This window comes from Oenanthe melanoleuca, chromosome 1 (genome assembly GCF_029582105.1).
Source record: "Oenanthe melanoleuca isolate GR-GAL-2019-014 chromosome 1, OMel1.0, whole genome shotgun sequence".
In the NCBI taxonomy this organism is placed as follows: Eukaryota; Metazoa; Chordata; class Aves; order Passeriformes; family Muscicapidae; genus Oenanthe; species Oenanthe melanoleuca.
The window spans coordinates 102,916,498-102,940,743 of NC_079333.1; the positions used below are offsets into that span (position 1 = coordinate 102,916,498).

Genomic DNA, 24,246 nt, shown 5'->3' on the forward strand with positions numbered 1-24,246 from the left:
CACATAGGAACACAAATGACCTGAAATTTGGGCATTAAAACAAGATCAAATATTTATATTGGATAATATACCCCTAAAGCCAGGACTACAAGAATTTAAATGCAGATTTTAAGAACATGTCTTCCACTACCCCTGACTTGACTCCTCAATCCCAGTGGACTCACAGTTCCCTTTGAACATTCTCCCTCAATATATTGTGAAAGAAAACAAAGCTTCAGACACCTCCCATCCTAGTTCATCCCCATCTTGCTTGCTCCCTGCTCCAGTTCCTTTCCTATGAGCTGATTTCCACTCTGTGCACCCCATCCTTGACCCTGTACTCACTCTGCATTCCTCTGCTGAAGCCAAACAAGGCTTTTGCCTCCCATTCTCCTCTTGTTTCTGCTGGCAGCCTCAGGCTGCTACCCACCCACTGGGGGGACATCAGTGATGCAATGGATACATTACCCAATAGTAGAAAAAACACAGTACCATTTCTTCAGTTCTTTAAACATGCTTTCCCTTTTTTAGCAACACCACATTTCAGGTTCAAAGCATCTATTTTTTTCACAATGACGAGTAACACAGCTTTCAGAATCAAAACGAACAAAACTATTAGTTATTGGAAATTCAAAAAAGAAACCTGTATATAATGAATAAATTCCCCCACTGGACCAAGGTCCTCAGTACAGATTCCCATTTCAACACACGGCCTTGTTATTTAAATTTAAAGCATTTGGCTTTCTGCTGTTACAATACTTGCATCTTTATAAAGGCAGTGTGGGCTCTGTGACACCAGACACTCACCCTGTGCTTTATGGCCAAGTGAGACACAGGAACCTGCCACTGACACCTCCCACCTCTCCCTCTCTCCCTCTGTGTATTTTGATAAGACTCCTTTAGCATGGAATTAGCTGAATACCAGGAATATTCATTAGCCTAAGGAGCCTGTTCCTTCTCAGGAAACCATGCCATCTGAGCTGCATACATCTTCTACTCAGAGCAAAACAGGCACATTTTCTTAGTGTAACAATTTTTTTTATTTCAGTTACTTTTTCACATAAAACTTTATGTAAGCTACAAAAATCGTGAAATGCAGAAATGGTATTAAAACTGCAAACTTAAAAGTTTAGATTAAAAAAAAAAAAATCAGTCCTTCCCTGCTAACAATGACCATTTAAAACGAACCATTTTTTGATGGATTCATTTAATAAACATACCATACACTTCTCAAAAATAAATAAAGAACAACATCAGAAAAACCAATACTAACAACAACATGAAGCATTTAGTCATCTTTTTTTCTTTCATTTGAAAGACATAAATGAAATTTCTAGGCACAGTTTTAGGCATTATAGAGGACACAGAGGCAATAGGTTAGTGTGCACTGCGCTGTACAAAAATACAGTCTGAATAAATTAAATTGCTAGCCATAAGATTAGACTTCACTTACCAGTCAGTTCATTGCATGTTTAATAATATACAGTTACATGCTAATCCATATATATCATTTATATTTCAAACACATAAGTCTCTCTATATTTGTTTTTAAAATTTACAAAAGCTGAACGAAGTTGTGCAAGAAGTCCAGAAGAGGTGCTGGGTATTTGTCAGCACCGGACGGGATACTTTAAGCTTAAAAAATACAAATAACTAGCCCTGCTTGCAAGTTTGCTATATATATATATATGTATATATATATATATGTATTTTTTCATATCTATTTGGAAAAAAAAATTGATTTTTTGTGGGAGAGAATCATTCTGCCAGTGAGATAAAGTCAAACAACTTAAACAATGGTGACATGACACAAGCACAACATACAAAATTATTAATTTGTCGTACGTACACTCAGGACATAGACTTGCATCTTTTTTTGTGGCTAAAAAAACCCCAAGAATCAGCAAAGTTGGATTTACTTTTAGTTCTGTTCTGAGAAACAGAATGCTTGCCAAAATTTGCAATGGTAAAGAGGGGAAAAAAAGACACTGCAGTAGCAACCTAAGCTAAAGGTAGGTATCTAAATCCACACACTAGATGCCCAAACACAAAGGTCCTGAGGAGTCTGAGGTGGGTCCTAAGGGGCTGCATCACCTTCAAGAGGTAAAGCAGATGTTGGGACTGAAAATCAGATCTCTGACCCAACTGTGAATCAAGAACCTTGTCTTTAGGCATTCACATTTCTAAATTGCTTTGCCTGAGCAGCTTTCACATTAACAGCCAGTGACTTGCAGAGCACACACCATCATTTGCATTTGCCTTAGGCCTGGCAGTTGCTTTTGCTCAAACTCTATGTAAAGAAAAACAATTTGATAAATTAGAGGCTACGATGTGGGTTCAGCATTGTACCTTCTTGTCAGCACAAAGTGCCACACAATGCCAGCCCCAAAACACTATCTTAGAAAGGTACAGACATCTTCTCCCAGTGGGCTTCTCTGCACTAATCTAATTCCCATGCCAAACTACAATGTTCTCCATGCTGCTAAATAAAAGCAGAACTACACAGCTGTTCAGAAAGATACTGAGTTAACTATATACTGAATATCCGCCTTAAGTCAGTCCCAGGAAATAAAGCAGTTACTGATGCTCTCTTGGTGCCTGTGAAATAACTGGATACAAGTTTTCCTCCCATCCTTTTTGTTCTCCAGGCATTGCCACGCAGCCCCTTCCATGTCAAGCTGTCATTTTGCTCCATCTAATCTAATTAATCACCACTGGTTCTGCAAAGGCTGCCGATTCAGAATATTCTGCCACGGTAGGGAAGAGTGAACTCCAGAGAGTCCCAGAGTTTTACAAACCATGTCCACAAGCCAGCAATACTTGCACAATGACCTCCTACAGGCAGCCCTGTGGTCCCCTGGTCGTGGCAGACCCTCAGCACCCTGCAGATGGTGGCCAGCAGGAACACAAGAGATGCCATCTCAACACCCAGTGATTCAGGAGCCTTCTCCCTGGAACCAGCAAAACCATTTGTGTACAGGTGGATGTGCAACCCCAGCACATCTGCTTGTGCAGAGGTCCACATAGAATATATTTTTAATTTTCTCAGTTAAAAAAAATAGTTATTTCTAAAGATTAAAATTGTATAAAAATATGCTTATAATTAATTGAAAATATCCAAATAAGCAAATTGTAAACAAAAATAAAAGTGATGCGGATTAAATTCATGTGAAAGTTCTCCCTATTTTATCTTGGGTTTCATTTCATGAGTACAGTCTCTGGATGTTTTAAGTGGGAAACATACTAAGCAAGGAGTAATCAGATGTACATAATCATTAAAAAGTCCATTAGAAACTCATTTTTTAAAAACAAGAGATTACCTCCTGAAGGGCTAATGTTTTAATATGGACATGATGGGGTCTCAGCTATATTCTTGATGATCAGAGACACTGACAACCTAACCAGATTTTTAAAAAATGGCAGTTTTTTCATTTGCAATACCCTTAGAAAAGAATTTTAGCAAGTATTATATTACACATGGAATAGCAATAAGTATTTTTGTCCAGTTCTACCTTAACTTGATGTGAACTTTTAAGCATTTCCCATAACACAGAGTCTGTACAAGGGCATATACAGAGGACAAACCATTGTGTGTTTATTTTGTAACACCAATCAAAATTGGGGCAGCAATCCAAGACTTTCAAGAATGTGTACAAAGTTAGTATTTTAACCACTGCATCACAGCTCATATTACATTTTTAAGATGAATATTTCTCTCTCTCGGCATATATATTTGCATTATATATATTCATTTATAATAACAAATACCTTTCAAAAATATAACTGAACTTGTTCCATATGCATTTTTTTTCATCACAATGTTTGCAAGTTAAATTGGTACTCAGGACAACTGCAATTCATTCATACATTTTAGATGTCTCAGGGACAGAATAGGTCTTTTTCTATTCCCCTTTATCTTCACCCCTCCAGCAAAACACTGAGAGCTGAGACAACTTCCAACTACACAGTCAGAAGCACATGTCTCTGGGTTTGGACTTCCTTCAACAATCTGCTACAGCTGGCACGGTGATGTAGATTACTAATTCATGAAATCCTGTGTGGGTTGGTGGCTTGTTTGGGTTTTTCTTTTTTTTAGTTATTCTCCCAGCAGACTGTTGAATGCAGATATTAGACAAGTCATTAACCAGTTATTTCACTGCCCTCAACACAGTCCCTTGCATCTAATTCCTTAAGAGCGCCTCTGAGCAAGTAACAAGGGGCCAAGTCAGCCTATTGTACAAGATGCCACTGCCTGCTTATCAGACATCTGAATCTTCTATGATACAGGGAAACTTCTAAATGGAGCCCATACCAGCTGCTCCCCTGAAGGCAATAGCAGATGCTGGCATTGCATTCTCATTCCAACTAGTTTTCTCACAATGATCGCTGTCATGTAGATCCTTTTGCTTGTTGTCAGGAAAAATGAAGTTTATGTAGCAGCAGCTTGCAGCATCTGCCTATGTAACATCAGCAATCCTAGTGTTTGCAGTTCTTCTAAATGGTTGTAAAAGCTGGTTACAGTGTTCACACCCAAAAGGCAAAGGCTATTTTATCAACAGAGCAGACTGTTTGGTGCTCCACAAGTGTTCTAAAAAAACTGTGAGCTAGAAAAGATGGGGTAATCCTTTTTTTTATTTTTCTTTTCATTAAATGATTCTAGTAATAGTCTTCATAGTTCTTAGGGTTTAGGCAATAAAGAATGGCACCCCCAAATGAAAATATAGTTGCACCCCACGCCAGGCCATAGCCCCAGTTGAATTCATGGTATATTTTCAAGCTGACCGTTTCGATGAACTTGATTGGGTAAAGGACTAAGCTGCAGACCTGGAGAACAACTGAAAGAGAAAAAAGAATGCAAACATCAGAAGAAGTCTTATTTTACTTCCCTAAAACAAAAAAAATATCAAATAACTGAAATTAAAATGCTTTTGGTGATTTTTAGCTTGTAAGTGCTGCTCTTTTAAATCACCTTCATTTCATTCACAGAGAACAGAGCAGCTCTTCCATACTCCCTCGTTGATGAACAAATATTATTGCTGCAATATAATTATGATCCTTCAAATGTCCACAATATAAACAGTGAGAGTAGTATTTCCCAAATTCTTTTCAGTCTCTCCTTTATATTTTAGTTTGCAGTCATTACTCCTTCTATAACAGCAAAACTTGTTCTATTGCCATTATAAATAAGTCAAAATGAGAAGCAAGAATACATATTAAGAAATGTAGCTGAGAATCAAATAATTTACTTAGCCTAGAAATAATTCATTGTCACAGGTGATATATACTTGTGCTCAGTAGAGATTCAGTGAATCACATATTTCATATGCATTACTGTGTTCTGTAATCAGAATTAATGACATTCTTGCACTGAATACCAAGGAATCTATAAAATTTGATCAGCCACTAAACTTCAGACCAGCAAACTATTATGAATTTAGAGGGTGGGTCAGAAATTCTGTGTGATGAAAGAAGATAATAAAATAGATCAAATTCCAAGACATTAAAAAGCCTCAAAATCACTGTTTCCTATAGCACTGTCTTGGAGATCCACAGACACACATTGGCCAATTCACTCCCACACACCCTTGTCCAACTGACCCCTTTCATTAGCCCTGCAGAACAAGTACTCACCTGTCCTGAGCAGGACTGGTATGGGGAGATCATGTCCCATGCTCATCAGAACCTCAGTGATAAAACTTACTGGAAATTTCAGCTCATCCCATCTTAGCTGACAGAGTAGTCTTTGAACCCTTACATGAGGCTGACAATCTGAATACTCTTTGCATAGTGGATTTTCTGATGTGGATATTGAAATCCACAGGACTTTTTTTTTAATTCTACAGTTATTAGAGTGTTACTTAGTGTTATTCCATTTGAATATATATTTTTTTTTTGTCTGTCAGCTCACAAAATACTGCAGAACATTTGAGAAACTCTGGCAGAATACACTGTGAAAAGCACCTACTCTTATGAAAAGATTATGCATTCCAGTTCTGTATAATTGAGAGCATCTTTACATCCAAAAACACCTCAACATATGCTCAGCTTTCAGACACATCTTTAATACCATTCAAGGTCAGAAAGGGTTTCTGAAAATGTATGGAAATACATGAGTTTTTCTTTAGTGGCTTCCTGCACTGGAGAAGCAGCATCTCTGCTGAGTCAATGCAAAAACTGCTCCATGTGTGTCTGTGTCAAGTGCAAACCAAGGAAGTCTCCACCTTCCCCAGTGTAACATATGAAGTATGCTTAATTTCAATCTACAGATTGGACTTGTCAAAACACAACTGAAAAAAAAGTGATTCTCTTGGAAGAGGAACATGTTGCTAGAGCAGCAACACACACAAGAGGGTTTTTTTGACATTTCCATAGTGAGGGCTCCAGCTTTTCCTACTATTGGTCCAGACACACTACTGTAGAACTCAAAAGAAGTGCTGGCAGCAAGTGGCTGGTGGGAACAGCCACCCTACACAGCACTGTCATCACTTTGCACTAATTTTGCCTTCTGTCATTGTTTTTCCCTGTAGAGCAGGAAGGGAGCTGTGTAAGCTAGAAAGAGCAGTCAGCAAAGTTATGAGAAATGACCAGCATGACCCCAAAAGATGTTGAAAGCAATGCCTGCAACTACTGATCTGTTTCTAATGAATTTAAAGGAACTCCATGCTATGCTGACTTGCTTAAGGGAAGTGTGTACTATCTTTCTTCAGAAGTACAAGTCTTTTCTGTAGAAAAAACAGGCTGCAAAGGAAATAGTAAAAAATCTGCTACTCAAATGCTGTTCAAAAAGACTAATTATCTCAAACTTGATTGTTCACTTCAGACATAGACATGTTTTTATGAAGCACTATGATGCTTTCAATATGGAGCAGGACTACTAGTTTTATTCCATGCATATGAAATATAAGCAATTATACACACTCATATTAAACATGCAGAAATCATAACAAATTCTTTAAAAGTAGGAAAATACAATTTCTGTCATCTTTTTTTTTTTTTTTGCTCAAATGTTTGACTGTAAGTTTTGATGCAAAAAAAAAACCCCACTTGCGATGTGGCTTTCTAATTGATCTGTAATTATGAAAATGCTGGTGCTGGCTAGTAAGTTCTGTTCTCCACCTCCTGCTCATTTCAGATGAGTAAAGCACTTCACTAATAAGTGTTAGGTGTTTCAAAGATTACCAGAAAGCATAGCTGCAACAAAGACAGAAAAAAAAAATCCTCTTTTTAAGTAGTGTCAGGTAAGCTGGCAGTAATAGAGTGGACATTAACCTCAGAGATTCAGGACGGACATCAATAAATTAAAAAGTATCAAAAGGAGGGTTGCATGTGCCCAGGACAATATGCTTGGAAAGGTCACAGCATCTTCATGCTTGAATTTCATCAAAACTGGACCAGACAAAGCTGTCACTGTCAGTGACCATCCTGCCTCAACAAGGAAATTGGACTACATAACCTACAGAGTATTTTTGCAACAGTATTTCTTTGATATAATGACTCTTCTCGCTGCCCTACAGCAATCTGCACTACATTCTACTGAAGTCATTCCTACTTTTTCAGACCATTCCACCAACTTCACAAAATCAAATTCTGCCTTTCAATGTATCTGCAATTTTTTCTACTTGCACTGCAAAATTTGACAAGTAAATTTTCATTCTATCTTCCACATCATTATGAAAATAGGTAATAGCACAGAACTAAGGATGCAGTCCAGCTGGACTATGCTCTCTCTATCAGCATTAGAAGACACCTCCTTAAATATTCTCCAATTATTATATGCCACCATTTTATATAACTTTCTTACCTGTAATGTTTTCACTTAGCCACTGTTTTTACTAGCTTGCATGTAAGAGCATCTTGTGCAACATGTTAAAAGCTTGGTAATGTCAGCAGGCTATTCTTCCAAACATTGTCACATTTGTTAAAACACAATACCAAAAGGAAAGCATCTTTATTTTTTCTTTTGTTTCTTTTATGGACTTTCAGCAAACACAGTTTCTCTTTCTGCCCCTAAATTAGACTTGGTTAGCACTTAGTTAAACAGTAAGTGTATCATGACAGGTTTGTCAGCCTGCACTTTGAGGGTGCAGTTTTCAGGGCCAAGAACTCTAAGATACCCCAGCAGGTCCATGAGCTGGAGACCTCCACTAGACCAAAGAGCCACATGAGCCAAGATGAGTGAGATTTCCTGCAACTGCCTCCCTGTCTGCTCCACATTTTTCCATTACCTGAGGTGTTCCTCTACCTCTCAACATTGAAATACATACTGGCAGATCTATGAAAACACATTCACATCTCTGCATTACTTGCTGGCTTATTCTCAGCATCTAGGTTGAATTTTGGTTTTCTTGGTCCCTTTCTTTCTCATGTCTTCCAGTCCTAGTCAGTCAATCTTCCCCCTCACCTACAGACTTGCTAACTGAAAGCTGAAGCTGAGAAAAAAAAAGAAAATCAAAACTTGAAGGAAAAAAAATAGCCTGGAGCCAACTGTTTGGACTCTATAAAGCACCTGGAAATAACTTTTCCATTTTGTCCTTTTTTCCACACAGAGACCTTTTCTACCCAACACCCATCATTAAATGTCTCTGGGCAATTCATACTGTGCCCTTTATCCAGAGGCAGCTGATAGACTCCCAACCACAGTTATACAGAATATTTGGTCTTGACAGCACATTCACAGGTCAGGGTGGTGTTTATCCTGAAAGATTTGTGAAATCCACAGATGGAAGGCTTGAATCCATGGAAAGCTGCATAAGGCACAAACTGCTACAATCTTAACTTTCCCCTCTTCAGTGGGGGATTCTTTCCACAATTCTTTCAAGATACACCATCCATATTCATCTCTACAAATTGCTGACATCAAAGATAAAACCTGCAGGAAATGTCTTTTAACAATGTAAGTGTCAAATCCTGAAAGGATTCTCTTCAGATTTGCCAGATAATGAAGAAGAATGGTTATCTTGGCCTCATCATCTCTCTTCTCATATGCTTCAGGTTATGGCTGCTCAAAATGCACATGCACACACACAGAGGCAAAGGGAAGATGTGAACACAATCATAAGCTGAAGAACCAATTTAATTTCCTCTTAGATTCAAGTAAGCAGTAACCTCCTCACCACCAACCTTTTGTAGTAAAGACTAGAAACAATTTTATGCAGAGGAGAGCACATACAGAGAGAAGACAAACAGTAGGATTTGAGGAAATCTTTTCTTGTGGAAAGCCATTTCTTTTTTTAGTACAAACTAAACTACTAAATGAGCAACACGGCAAGACAGGCGTGTATGGCTGAATAATTACCAAGTTACTACACAACATTATGAGAAATGAGGCCAAAAGCCAAACAAGAAACCACCAGAAAAATTAAATAACCCCATTTTCTTCAAAGTTAACTAAACAGCATACCCTATAAACCTCACAATTAACACTAATTTTAACACATTGGCACCAGTACCTTTATTCATTTAACCAAGCAAGCAGTGCAACACATAGAACAAAACCAGATGATTTCCACTCAGGGAATCTGATCCTAGGTTGCTTTAATTTCCTAAAAGCAAATGAAATGTAATCTAGGAATGTGTCTTGACCACATAAAAGGACTATCTTGAAGGGCTCGGTTCCATCAAGGCCATGTTATCAGCAGGGGGCAGCAGGAGCCTTCATCCCAAACTCCCTCCAATTCCATGCTCTTATCCTCTCATATCCTCCTAAGTGGCTTTTTTTAATACATCCCGAGGTTCTGTCATCCTCTTCATTATGGGCTATCAGAAGGGGCTTAAGCTGCTGGCTCCAATGCAGATGTGAGTGACAGGATGAAGGCAAACCACGGCTGCTGAGTCTCAGGAGAATCTGAAACATCCATGCTGACGAAGCCCCAAAGCACCAGAATATATAAAAGGAGATTATTTGATACTGTAATTGTACCTCACTGGACCAGTCGTACAGACAATTCAGATTCTTAGGTCTCCCTTAAGATTTTGTGATAGTTTATATAAACTGTTCCATTTTTGCGTTTTTAAAACCAAACAGGGACTACACTGTGACAGGTTGTTAAATTAATAACCAAGCAAGATGACACAAAATTAATTCCTTATGGCACAGGGGCATATATAAACACCTTGCAAGTTAATCCTATTTATTTTCAGATGTAGAGCTTCCAGGGTTCACCTTTGGGTATTAATTTCCCTGTTTTAAAATTGCAAAAGAGAGAACATTAAAATAAAAATGGCTTTGCATGAAGAATAAAAATGGGGACATCGAGCAGCACAAAGTCACAGATTAAAAATGGTATTTTGAGATTTATCCTCTGTAGTTTCCCCTGCTACATTTACTTCACAAAACGATAAATATAATGGAAATAAATAATTGTTTATGAACTAATAATAGTGCACCTGCAAAAATGATTAATGCTGTGCAGAACTTATAGCCTGAGAAACCTCACTGGAGTTAACACAGAAATAACCCAACACCTCTGAATTAGTATGCAGAACGAGGCATATCTCCCTCCATGAAAGTTCAGCTGCTCTCAGGAAATCTTTTTAATGATGGCAGTGCTTACCTGCAGCAAAGAGCATGACTGCAACTGGTCTGTAGAACCGCCTCCGAGATCCCACGCAGATGGAGATCAGCCCAACCAGGAAAGCTATGAGAATAATGGCAGCACCACCCAGCAGCAGAGCCAGGGTAGCTATCTGCCAGTCTAGGGGGAAAAAGAACAAAGAGGGGAAAAAAATAATAATACAATTTCAGTAAAACAAGCCCACAGGCCTGACAGAAACAACAGAATATGAGGAACACAAAGGCTGCATCAAGGCTCGGGTAAATAAACACTGTGCCATGAATCTCTTTTCCCCTAATTAGTGAATCACCTTCATGAAACAGATGTAACTCAGAAGCAATGTGCCACAACCTCCCACACTTTCTGAAGCCTTAGTTGGCCTCATTGGGATTTTGTCTCAAGTAAAACTGAGTAATTTTGTCCCCTGGTTTTCATCCAATTTAGTATGAGAAATTGAGGCTGGCTCTGGATTAGCTGGGATTGTGTTAGCTGACCGTGCTGTAACTTTCTCACAAAAGAGAATCAAAGTCAAACCTCTGCTTGAGCTGATCAGGATGACACAGCAAGGGAAATGCACAGAGCCTGATACACACCTGTCTCATGGGGAGTACCAAGGCCACACAAAATGAGTAACAAAACTGAGAAGATGCTCAAAGGTTTAAATTTTTTTTTTTTTTTCAACACTAAAAGACAGCTGGAAGTCAAGACTTTCTAAAGGCAGTAACAACCACTAGCTGCAGACCCAGTCAAATCTCAAGCCCATTTTAAAATGTCAGCTATCCTCAAGTGTCAGTTTTTCTTCTCCCTAAAGCAACCTCTTTATGCACTTGGCCCAAGGTATTTTCTAGTTTTTCTCATACATAATGGATGCAGTAATAAACAAAATATTTACAGTTTTAAATCACATAAATCAGAATCCATTTGTAAGCTGATGGCCATGATACATATACACAACATCCAAGATCTAACTTAAGAGCTTCTGTGGGATTTTAGAAAGGCACAGGCTTTGGGCTGTCTCTTTTCCCAAAAGAATATCTAAGACCTTTCCTCTCTCCAGAGCAGGCATCAAGAAAAAGAATCAGATCACTATTTATTGCTTATCACTACTATTTTCTAGTTCAAGGAAGATGATGCTCATGGGAAAAGGACCTATGGATCCTTTGCATCTTACTGCTTTGAAAACAATAGCAGCCATGTGATACTCAGACATTACACAATTCAAAGAAAATAAGATTATTATTTCCGAATTAAATTTAGATTTCTTAAGGCTACTAAAACAACAACAAAACCAATGAACATGCTCTTTTGGGAATGAGTAAAAAGCACTGTTTTAAATTCACAATGGATCCAGTTCCAGGAGGAATCTAATCTGCTGAAGATACAGACAGTGCAGCTGTGGAGTTTGGGAATGGAATGCTGGCAGCTATTACCACCAAAAAGCCTTCACATATTACATGAAAAAGAATGAAGGAGATTAAAAGAAGAAAGTGGGTAGAAGAGCTTTAAAAGCATTGCTTGAAAAGAAAGTGATTTTAAAGGTGTGTTTGTCCTAGCACACACATTTATTTTCATTCTTTGCAGAAATACAGGCATGTCCTTTACTAATAATTTAATTTCTAGAGTACTCAACCTTCCAAGCTATTTTACTCTTTGTTTTCTTACTGGACTAAACCCCAAGGCTGGGAGCAATCTTTCATTCTATCATCAGCATGCAATCTCTAATGTCAGTTTTCTGTGTGTCCCACTGCTACACTATCATTATTGGGATGGAAATATGATTTTAGTACTGGACAGAGATGTTTTGGTGAGTGATTTTTAATATTAACATGAGCCTTCAGAAACACCAAGAAGTTAATGTACTGATGATTTAGAAAGGATTTTTCCAATATCAGAATGCATTACATATTTAAAAAACAAAAATAAATAAACAGAATGAACCACTTTGGAACAATACGAAAGGAATCCTTGCACTAGAAAATTACACAGATACAAAGACTAGCCACATAAATCCATATCACACCAAAGTTAAAAGACACATAAAATTGATGAAATAAATCAAAGGGCCAGACAGGAAAACTCAGAAACTAAAATTTTTTGGAAGTCATCACAAATAATAAAATATTAAATGTTATCTTTGCATTGATCAGGTGCCAAACACTAATGCAAAGGGAATGTGTACAACACTGGAGTAGCAGCTAAATGGAAAAAAAAAGATTGAGCAGCCTATTGCTTTCTAAAACCACACTGAAAAAACCACCAAACAACTGATAATAAATTAGGCAAAGATGATATAAGTGTGGGATTAAAATACAGTTTAGCTTCCAGGACAAATATGCAAATACAGATTTTAGAAAGGTTAAAAAATAAACAACCTACCTTACTATAGTACTGATGTGGGAGGTAAAAGGACAAATGAGTGTTGGGAGACACCTACACTCCCAACTGAGAAAGAACTGACTTGGATAAACAAAATTAATTTCTTGAGTAAGACAACCTACTCAGTGATGCTGACAGCAGGACAAAACTGAGGCTCTCACTGTTCCTCACTACCAGCTGGGGACCAGGTATTGATGATGTGTTCTGGGCCACATCTGGAATTGCCTGTTTCTTTTAGTCCCTTTCACAGGAGCACACAATGCTACCAGCCTTTGCCTTGGGCTGCAGAGACTTTGGTTGAAGAACATTGTGAAGGTCAGACATTAGTGCAAAAAGAATACAGGACTAAACTTTCCTATACAGGCTACCATAGTAACTACATGTTTAAAACTCCTTGTCATCTTGGAAAAATGTTAACTTTCAATTCTGAAGGCCATTTGATCTGGTGACAAAATAAAGCTTATGGTGGATTAAGAAAGTAAAATCTTCTGCATGGGTCTTATATTTAACAGCAATTTTTTTTTTCTTTTTAAATCCAGACCACTGGACTTTGCACAAAATAAAAGAAAGATCCAAAGAAAATAGAACCACTGCCTCTGAAGGCAGAGCACCTTGTAAATCAGATAGCTACAATATAAACACATACAGCCAACAATAAAGATCTGTAGTGTTTCTCAGATACCCAAGAGTGATTTACAGCACACAGCACCAAAATGGGATCAGGAGATTGTTCTGTTACACAGTGCTACTGGTACAAAGAACATCATAAACCTACTTTAGAGTATCCAAAATATGCTTGTACCTCTTCTAGGCATGCACCAATCTTGCAAATGGGTTACTAATAAGAACTGTAAGTTCAGGAGCCTCAGCAGTTCAGTGAGACTGCTTCTTCTCACAGACAGAAACATGCAAAAAACATAAGTAAAATGGGGCCTTATAGAGGAAAATTATTACTTTTTTTGCATTCAAAACACAATTTGTTACACTTGAAGAGTACACATCAGTCTTTTTCACTGTACACCACTACAGTTTTTAAAACTACACTTCCATGATCTAAGAAAAATATTAGGAACGGGTAAAAAAATTAGTAAAATTCACAGAAATGTTAACAAACTTTTAGACTTTAAAAAGCACTGTTAACTAATGTCATGCCCAAATAAGACTTCCTTTGTTGGTTTAGATAACTTTAGATTTTTTCAATGTTCCACCATTTTAGCTATATATTAAGAACTACACTAATGCTGCCACCTATCCCATCCAAACTAGAATTAAGACATTTTTGACAATTGTTAAGTAACTCTAGAGATTTCTTAAGAACAGGCTCACTGAATGTATCCTATTTTTAGGTCTGAAAATCCCCAAGAAGCATCCCAATGTCTATAACCATGAGAAATATATCCTGCAGTTCTGACAGCGATTACAGTGTTTGCATATTTTTAACTCCAGCAATCTGCCCATTAGTTTGGAGATGTGGGCTTCAGTATTTGGGTATTTATATATAAATATGAACCTTGGCACTTAACACATATTTTTGATATATATGTGGTGAAAAATTTATTCAAATTACCATATTCAGTTAAAAAAAAAAAGAAAAAAAAGCCCCCAAACCAAGATGATATTGTTTCTTTTCAGTTAGTTCATCATACAACAGTCAGTGCATTTCTGGGGGACAGCTTGGTCTCCTTGCTATTTGGAAATTTTGCCTGTTTCTTAGTGACCCACAGGCACAGTGTCAGCTGAACATCGACATTTCTAACTCTCCTCCCTTCTTTCCCCAAAAGAAATGACCCAAGGCTTCAAGCTGTAATTTTTAATTAAGAGAGTGCTAGTTCCTCAATTTCTTGGGCAAAATAATCCTTCACTACTAGAAGAAAATCAGGGAAAGTAATAAAAGAAGAAAACACATCAAAGTCCTGAAATATGTATTTTAATAACTAGGTCATTTTTAAACACAAGAAAGATCAATGCAAGAGGCTAGTACGGATGTCATGTTTTCAGTAAGGTACCCCAAAATTAAATATTTTTTTCAACATACCATACTACCATGTAAAAGAAGTAGAAGTGGTGGGCATAGAAACATACTGAGGAATATGTGAAGCATTTGTTTATATGGCTCTTTCAGACAGTGCATGTGAACTGAATTAATTTCTTAAGAAGCAATCAAATACTCCTTTCTTCCATACAATGGCTCTTTACCAAGTCTTCTTCTCATAAAGGCTTAAGTACCAAAATGCATGCAGCTGTTCCATGATGAAGGCAATGCCTGACCTTCTAGCACTAAACAAAACCTCTGTAAGAAACAAAAACACAGCACTCAAGTAAGTTTTTCTGATTCATTGCAATGCTTCCACTTATCAAGTACCTGCCCTCAGACAACAAATACTCTAAGAAATTGCAATATAGCATTTAAAATCAAGAATAATGATTTTGAAAGAATGTGTGAAGCAGAGAAGAGAAACTTGAGAAACAAAAGAAATTAAATATCATAAGTATGAAAATCAACTTAAATAAGATAGCTAGAGATATTCCTAACTGCTTCATATTCAAACTTGGATATCAAATAGCCAACAAAAGTTTAAGAAATGTAGTGTATATACAAAAAAAATAAAAGCAAACTCTCATTCCTAAAAGTGTTTTGGTTGCATGATCAAAGAGATTTCTTCTTTCTTCAGCAGGATCATGAGCAGAGGCCTCTGTGGAAGGCAAAGGTCCACTGAATTCTATGGAAAAGCTGAGGAACAGCAGGGGCCATTAAGTTCTCACATCAAATTACTCCACAGAGGTCACCTTTGGAGCCTCAACATGAGGCAGAAGGATGGTTTTCAAAGAGCTGCTCATCAGAATTCCACCCTGGGTGGAGGGCATATTGGCTAAAGCTGGGAGTGCAGTGCCTGTAAGTTACTGGGTCTAGACTGCTCTGCTCCTGTACAGCCAGTCTGCAAGTACAATCCTTTGGGATCCCTCAATGGAACTCTTCTGCACACTGCAGGCAGAAGTGCTTTTTGGTAAGATCCATACCAAATCTCCATAAATTGCTCTACCCATAGCTTTTCACAGAGGAGCCTTGTACAAAAATGACAATAATTTTTTTCTGCTCATTGATTAGTATAGTAAGCTTACTAGTGCTGGCTGCTGCACAGACATACCCTGGCTTTTATATTTTCTTTTCGTTTTATGGATTGAGAATAAGATTTTTATGAAGTAGGAAAATTACCTGTGCATGTGGCTACCCAAGTCACTCAGACACTGCAAAAGCATTACCAGAGCTACAGGAACCAGCCAGCTCTGGCTGAAAGCATAATTTCCTTAAAAGACAACTCACTTCACACCAAGACTTCTTCTAAAAGCCATAAATTTAAACAAATGAAATAGCTATGTTAAGTCAAAGATATGTTAAAAAGAAGCTGTTTGTGGACATGTCATTTTCCCTAAGAAATCTGTCTTCACTCACACACAGCAGCACATGGGATAAAGCCCTTGATAACCCAAGTGCTGCATAACACCCCATGGAATTAACAGGAAGACTTTCCCATAGCTCCAATTCACCAGGACACTGACAGCACACAAAGAGAAATTTAAGCATTTTATGCTGGGTGCCAAAATCCCTAAGTGCCTCCTAAGGATAATTCAGAGGCTCCACATAAGGCATCAGTCATTTTGTATTTACTGTACAAGAGGCTTGTAGGATGATTTAGTGTTCCTGATGCTGAGTGGAGAGTCACTTAGAATGAGTCAAAGAGAACAAGGAGGGAGACATCCAAAAACCAGCCTTCTGGTGCAGACCTTATGTCTTACAGAGGTGCAGAATGCTAATGGATAACAAGAGCAGCCAACCAGTGAAGGAGGAAAGGCAGATGACATACACCAGGGGCTAGAGAGCTTCTCAGAGGCTGCAAGGTCTTTGCTTCCCAGCTCTGGCTCCAGACTCTAATCTCACACCTCTACCCCCTTTTCCTGGTGGGATTTCTTGACTGCTAGGGTGGGTTTTAACTGCCATCCTCCATCTGCTAGACCCAATCTGCAAAAAGATTTATGATGTCCATGAACAAAGAGGTACAATGGAATCCAAAATCTGAGTCTTACTTCAGAGAGCCTCTTACCTAACTAGTCCCTTCCAATGCTGTGCTGCTGTTTGTGCATTTTTCCCCTGATGCACAAGAATGCTGACCATACCTGGATGGCAGCCCAGACTCAGGGCTCTCCCACCTTTGAGGGAAAAAGGCCTTAGCAGCCCCCTACAGAGCTGCAACCCTCTCACCTGGGCTCCTCCTATGGCTTTCCTTTTCTCCAAGAGCAAGATAACTGAGATGAAAGAGGCTGACTCTTCCAGGCAAAGGGAACAGCCCACTGGCAGGATGGTGCTCTCCCAGCTACCCTCCTCAGCCTGGGAAGGACATGTTTGATAGTCTGGGGGGCCAACTAGGCAGCCACTAGCAGATTGCTCACTTTGCCATGGAAAGCAGTGTCCCTCACCTTCCACCCAAAGGTGCCACTGAGAGTGCAGAGGACAATTTGGTCATATACATTAAAATATGGTAAGCAACTCTACAGCTGTGTAAAAGAGACAGCAAGACAACAAAATGGTCTAAATGCCTGGGGGGCTGCAGATGCATGAGCAACTTGAAATGCAGCAGGTGCTTGCTCATCTGCCCATGGACACACACCTCTCCTGAAGAATAAAGCTTGCATTCCTCATTTATATGAAATATATACACGTTGCAGACGTGTGGGTTGGGGTGAGGTACGTTGTATGTCTGCTCTGTGACCTGCCTTTATTTCTAAAATCACAAAGTCCTTTAAACACAGCACAAATACAAATAAAGAATTAAGTGGTGCCATTATAAAGATCTTTATTTTACTATTTATAAGCAACATGCATTGCACATCGCTTTTGCCAACAGAGGTCTTCAAGACAAGCACAGCATTACAGAAAATCATGTAATCTATAATTCATTCACAGAATAGTACAGCATGTACTCAGGCATTTCCTCTATTGGATATACAGCATTCTTCTGAGATTAGCTTGCTACTATGTCATTTTAATTATTGGATATTCATTCAATAAAAATACTAAAAAACCCTCAAACAACTGCACACACCCACAACTTTGAGAACTTCACAAAAACCTGGAACTCTTAGAACTCTGCCATTAGGAAAGAAGTGTGGGAGATGTGTTACACAAGCTTTTCACAATAAGCTCACTATTTCTGACCTCTCCTATAAAAGATACTACTTTTTAGTAAGTACTATGTTTTTAGAAAGTACTATGCTTTCCATTGGAACTGAAATGTAACTATTTTCCACAGCTACCAAAGTTGTTCAAGAAAACGAAATCTGCAACTTTCAAAACTCATTCCTTGCTCCTTGAGAAAAACAATTAGCATTTAAAAGAGTTTGAGGTGTACTTCCCATCAGAACAATGGCTTTAAGTGGAACAAGTGAAATACATAAAGCAATACAGCTGGATGGACCTTACCACTCCTCCTGTTACCCTGAATCTTATGTGGTCATCTCGCACCATAAATCGGTAGCAGGGCAAGGCCACTATGCAATTCTAAATATACAAATCTCATCAAATATTGAAACTTCTTACATTATCCCTAACTCCAGGGATGTTATTTAATAAACAAAACCTAAAGCAATGGAATACATTACTGATTTTAAAATTGCAAAGAACAACAGCAGTATCATTAACCCACCATAGCTACAAATCTTTTTTTGGTTTTTGTTTTTTTTAAGAGTATTATCACTGATAAGGTGTATGGTGCTCTTTGCCTGATCAGATGAACTCCTACAAACATCACAGATGTGCTCTAACTATGTCTATCACTGGCTGGAGAAGGGTGGCTGCAATGGTAGCCTCCACCATACTAAGAGGTCCAGACTGCTGAACAGGATCTGCTGCTTCCATGGCCTTGGGAAGTCTGAGGCTAAACTAACTGGTCCATTTGTAGGAGAAGGAGCATACCTTAAAATATTCTATCAGGGGCTGCTGATAATTCAAGGCATTCTGCACAGTTTGAAGAAGAATAGACATCAGGCATAAACAGAGTATCAGTCATCACAGAATCACAAGAATAACTTAGGCTGGGAAGAACCTCTGGAGGTCACCTAGTTCAGCTCCCCATGGAAAGTAGGGCCAACCTTCCAATCAGACTCAAAAGTTAGATCAGCCTGCCCAGAGTCTTAGACACTGAGTTTGAAGTAGTTTGATTTTATATCCGTCTTCAGATAAAGTGCTGGGGATGATTATTACAGTTAATACACAAAATGACAGACTACAGTATTCAAAACCAGAAGGAATGTTATTAATTCCTCCTTAGATTGTATGAGCCACTCTTTTCATGCTAGTAAAATTCGTTCGTTCCTCTGTTATTTTATAGCAAACTACCAGCCTTGCTAAGCTTTTTACAAATATATGTCAACATCCAATCTGTGCAATGATCCAGATCTTCTAATGAGGAAGCTGTTTTTGAGGTAGCAATTTCTCCTTGGAACAACTCCTCAGATTCTGAACAAGGAGATACCATCCAAGACTATTCTGGCATGTCAATTCAGATATCTGCATCTAATGTGTAATTAAGGTTAAGCCCCTTGAAGTGCTACTGAATGAACAGCCTCTGATGTTTTTATTTTAAGAACAAATTAGAACAAAATTACAAGCATAAAACTAGACTCAAGTTGTTTACTGCACTATGCTATAGGCTAAGCTTACCTTCATTGTTTGCTCATCAAAAGTGTAATACACATTCAGAGACTGTTGCATGTATTTTCTGGAGAATGTTTTGTCTTTCAAACATTCATGGACAGTTCTAAAAGAGCATAATATTTTTGAAGAAAATTGAATGTTGCATAAAGAAATCCACAGATTGTAAAGTAACAAAGCCATATACCCCCACATTTATTAGAATGAATACAGTTAATCAAAACCATTCAAATGTATTTTTATATATGCTTTTTTCACAATAACCTGCAAAGGAGCCATTATTTTCTATGAATAGCATATGCATGTATTTATGTCAAAATAGACAATGTACACCTGTAGGTCAGATTCTATGAACCCTTTATTTCTTCTACATTACATTTGTGTATCTTTGATTTAAAGAGCTAAAATGGATGCAGTCTATTGCACAAATTCAAATTACTATTATTAAACTGCAGGAAGAAGACAAGTACCTTTGCAGGTATAGATACACCAGGAACTTTTACACAGGTTGCATTTAATTTTAATGCTGTAACAGGAATAAATATTCATATATAACTCTTGATAAATCTGTAAATGAATCATCACAAACTAGATATAATGCGCTTCAAATAAGGTCTAAAAAAAAAACTTGTTTAAAGACACACAAGTTTAAAATGCAGTTGGTCTAAAGACAACTTGTGCATTAGCCAAGGTAAGCTTTGATCACAGAAAATAGTTATATGCCCAGACAGTTGGTGAAACTTCAGAGCTTTACAACTGCATTTCTGAATTTCAAGATTTTATAAGGAAGCTTTCCACACTGGTAATTTTGTTAGTTTTTCATCTCCTGAAGTTGCTGCTACTGGGAAATTTACACAGACCCTAAAGACTTTAAAAAAAAAAAAAAAAATTAAGACGAGATATTTTATAATTTTCAGATGTCAAGAAATTAATTTGACTCACTGTTATATACACTTGAACCATAATTATTGTGAAGTACTTATACAAGTTTAAATGTAGTATGTGAGCAACAATAGCTTGCAAGTTACAAAAAAGCCATTAGAACAGTGAAAATAACAAATGTAGCACATGCTCCAAGCACTAGCAAAGCTCAAGGAAAAATTAGATTATTCCCTGCTGCAACAGCCAATGCAACCATGCTCTGTGCATTTCCTTCTGCTCTCCACTACCAAGTTGCCCTTCTGACAGCAGTCAGGGGTCCTACATCTAATTACAACAGAAGTTTTTAATTAAACCTTGTATATATTTTAACAGCTTCTAGTATGAGCTTGCCCTTGATGATGCCACTTGAGGTGCTCTCCTTCAAGGAATGATGAAATAAATCTCTTAAAACCATGGGTGAAGATGCCTTTTTTTCCTGTGTGTGCAGCTGCTTCTCACAGCTAGCTGCAAAGCTGCCTGCACTAGTATCAAGCTAAAAGAGCTTTCCCTGTGGGAGCTCTCCACTATCTCCAAAATACTGCTTGCTGGATTCACCACGTAGGAGGAAAGTACATTTAAAATATTAATGCCAGCACACAAAATGGTCTCAAATATGAGCCCAGTCCAACTTGGTGAACTTAGTGGGAGCCCTCCTACTGGCTTTAATAGCAATTATACCACACTAGCAGACGGCAAGAGGAAAACAGTGCAGTTTCTCATATTTCAGGTCTGGTCAGAATGCAGTACTCTGTGCTGAACACGAGGAAAGTGAAGGGTTTATCCGAGTCACCTCAAGTAAAACAATTATTCACTTATTCCACAGTAGCTTGTGAAACTTGGCTCTACTAAACTGGAAAGTATTTGAGGAAAATGGGTAAAGCTCATTCAAAGAAATTGAATAAAACTGGATAGGCAGGAATTTGTGCACATGATAGAAGAAACCACCAGCAGAGGACAGATCAGATTTTCAACACACAGCATCCAGTGAGAACTACATCTCACTCCTATCCATCCTCACCCATTCATCTTCCACATCCCCCCAGACAGACAGGTGACCAGCAGAGGAACAAGAGAGATTAGTGTCCTTTTATGCTGTTCCATAAGCTGTCCTGCTTCTCTTCCCATCCCACTTTTGTGTGCATGTGTGTGTACACACGCATGCGTGACGGGGAGACCCATCGAGGGGGGAGCCCAGAAAAGTGTGTGGAGCTGGGGGGATTTAAAGCAGGTTCTCATTCAAGCCATCTGAAAAGTCTTTCTGTAATCAAGGGGATACTATTTCAGGAGACAGGGAGAAGGGGCAAAGGATTCACGTTGCTAAGGAGACACGTAGAAGCTGACATTCCTACATAAATTTCCATTTATACCAGGGAAAGGAAAGAAAGCACTCCAAACTTTATGCACATACCCTGGTAACTGACTGAAACCTGAATTTCTCTACAATTTATTTTATGTTATTTAAAACAAAACCCCAAACATTTAAACCCTCCAAAAGTACCACGCACTATATTAAAAAAAAAAAAAAAAAAAAAAAAGGCACAGCAGCAAAGGAACCTGTGTAATTCCAACTCAAACTGAGATCAGCTATTTCCCAGAATCTAGACAAGGACTTCAGAGAATAGAGGAAAACAAAACATACCAAGAATATAGTCAGTCCTTTGCTTTCCCTCCCGAAACATACATCTTGTTCCTGCACAATTTACCCAACCAAAGAGCATAGCAATCCAAACAGATGATTTACCAATGCAAGTGTGTGTATGTGCGTGTGTGTGGACAAGAATGGAGATGAAAACGATGTGGGGGGGAGGCTGTCTGCATTTGTTAGTGTTTCTTTTGGGGCTCCAGAAGTTGCTATCAGGCATAAAGTAAATAAAACCACCCATGAAAATCAAAACAATTATCGCACTACAAAAGAATTCACCGAAAAATATGCAACAGGCAGCTTGTTTTTATCGTTCACAACCCGTTTTTGAAGTACTCCAAGCAATAGTGAAATGACGTTAAAAAAATAACAATCTGTGATCAAAGACCTCAAAGACCTAAGAAGGTGAAGAAGGAGCGAGCATCAAGAAATCACAACGGAGAGTGTGGCACGAAGGCAAAGGAGCGTGAAAGACGATGGGGAGATCAGTACGTGCTAGAGAAAGACACGCACAGGCAAGCACACCCGGCGTGATGGAGAGTCCGAGCCCAGGCGTTCCCACTCTGGACAAAGTAGCAACCGGTTTTGGTTCAGGGGAAGCCCCAACTTTCCAAAACCAGACACTTCTCAGATGAGGGCGGAGAGGAATTATAAGATACTCGATCCCAAACAGTTTCTCACTGTACAGGGAAGCCGCCACAGGAAACAAATAATCAAAACTAGTTCAAACTCGAGATCTTTTGTGACAATAGCACGGCACATACGGAGCCAGTCGCCGCTTTCGCTCACTGAAGCCTCACACCTCCCGCACCCTGGGCACCATCCCCGCACGGCCGCTCGGCGCTGCCCCGCCCGCACACGCCGCCGCGTCCGCCCCAGCCCGACCGCCGGCGAGATGCGGGGTCGGGGGGCTGGGGAAGGGTGAAGAGGCTCGGGAAGAGAAGGGAAGGGAAGGGAAGGGAAGGGAAGGGAAGGGAAGGGAAGGGAAGGGAAGGGAAGGGAAGGGAAGGGAAGGGAAGACAAAGGTGCAGGGGACTCGCCCCGGCGGGAGCGGCAGCCGGAGGGGGAGCTGGGCGGAGACCAAGGGCGGCAGCGGGCGAGGCGGGGAACCCGCGGGGGCAGCGGGACACAGCCCCGGGCACGGCTCCGGTCCGGGGAGGCTGGCCCCGGGAAGGAGCTGGGATACAGTCCCGAAGGAGACAAAGGTGAAGGAGAGGATGCTCGAGGGATGCTGGTGGGTCAGCCAGGGCACGGCGAGGGGAAGGAATTCTCAGTGCCCGGGGTGCGGCCAAGGGAGCGGGAGGCGGACGAGGAGCGGGGAGGGCAGCAAGGGCCGGCGGCGGAGCGGGGCCGGGGGCAGCGGGGGCAGCCGAATCTCACCGCTGTGCAGCGTCGACTCGCAGAGCCAGCTGTCCAAGTTGCCGGGCTTGCGGCAGGACTCCCAGAGGGACAGGTAGTACTGGTGGTCCGCCGTCACCCAGGCGGGGCTCAGCACGGCTCCCAGGTCCAGGCACAGCGCCAGAAAGATGCACACCAGCCCCACCAGCTTCAGCGGGGTCAGCACCGAGACGCGCACCTCCTCCATGCCGCTGCCGGCCGAAGCCATGGGGCCCAGGGGAGACGAGGAGGAGGACGCGCTGCCGCCGGCCCCGAGGGGAACAGGAGCGAGAGCCCAGCTCCGCGCAGAAGGGGCGGGCGGAGGGAGAAGCGGCGAGACCAGCGCTGTCTAACGGCGGCGAGAGGCGCTCGCAGGCGGCGGCAGCGCCGCTCCCTCCCGCCCTCCTCCACCGCGCTCCCGCCCCGGTGTATCAGGTGCAGCAGCTCCCACGGCCCTCCGGCGCCGCCCGGCCCGGCCCGGCCCGGCGCGGCATCGCGCTCCTCCCCGTGCCCGCCCCTGCCGGGGGAGGCCGGGCCGCGCTCCGCGGGGAAGGGCCGGGGGCGCGGCCCCTGCCGGCCCCGCTCCGCCCCGCCGGGGCCGACTTTGGGCAACTTTCAGCGGCCGCAGGCGGCGCCCGGAGCCGCTCGTGTCGCCTCGCATCGATTCCCGCTGCCCTCGAGCTGCCTTTCCG

General features: G+C 40.3%; 1 protein-coding gene across 2 annotated transcripts; it reads right to left on the reverse strand.

The window, feature by feature from the left end:
- Positions 1-568: 568 nt before the first annotated feature.
- On the reverse strand, positions 569-24,051 carry TMEM47 (transmembrane protein 47). 2 transcript variants are annotated; one of them, XM_056494785.1, is made up of 3 exons: positions 23,558-24,046; positions 10,533-10,673; positions 569-4,814 (listed from the first exon to the last, which is right to left on the reverse strand). In XM_056494785.1, the coding sequence occupies exons 1-3, from the start codon at positions 23,781-23,783 to the stop codon at positions 4,636-4,638; spliced, it is 546 nt and encodes a 181-aa protein (XP_056350760.1). In that variant the 5' UTR covers positions 23,784-24,046; the 3' UTR covers positions 569-4,635. The 2 variants fall into 2 exon arrangements, with proteins under 2 accessions (XP_056350760.1, XP_056350768.1); XM_056494793.1 differs by lacking the exon at positions 569-4,814 and adding an exon at positions 4,829-9,823 and having other exon boundaries at positions 23,558-24,051.
- Positions 24,052-24,246: the final 195 nt, after the last annotated feature.

Bases quoted from the DNA above. Each gene is read 5' to 3' on its own strand.
- TMEM47 (XM_056494785.1), bottom strand. From the start codon at position 23,783: ATGGCTTCGGCCGGCAGCGGCATGGAGGAGGTGCGCGTCTCGGTGCTG. The intron at 10,674-23,557 runs GTGAGATTCGGC...TTTTCCCCCTAG, and splicing joins CGAGTCGACGCTGCACAGCG to ACTGGCAGATAGCTACCCTG. The intron at 4,815-10,532 runs GTAAGCACTGCC...TTTCTCTTTCAG, and splicing joins AGTCATGCTCTTTGCTGCAG to TTGTTCTCCAGGTCTGCAGC.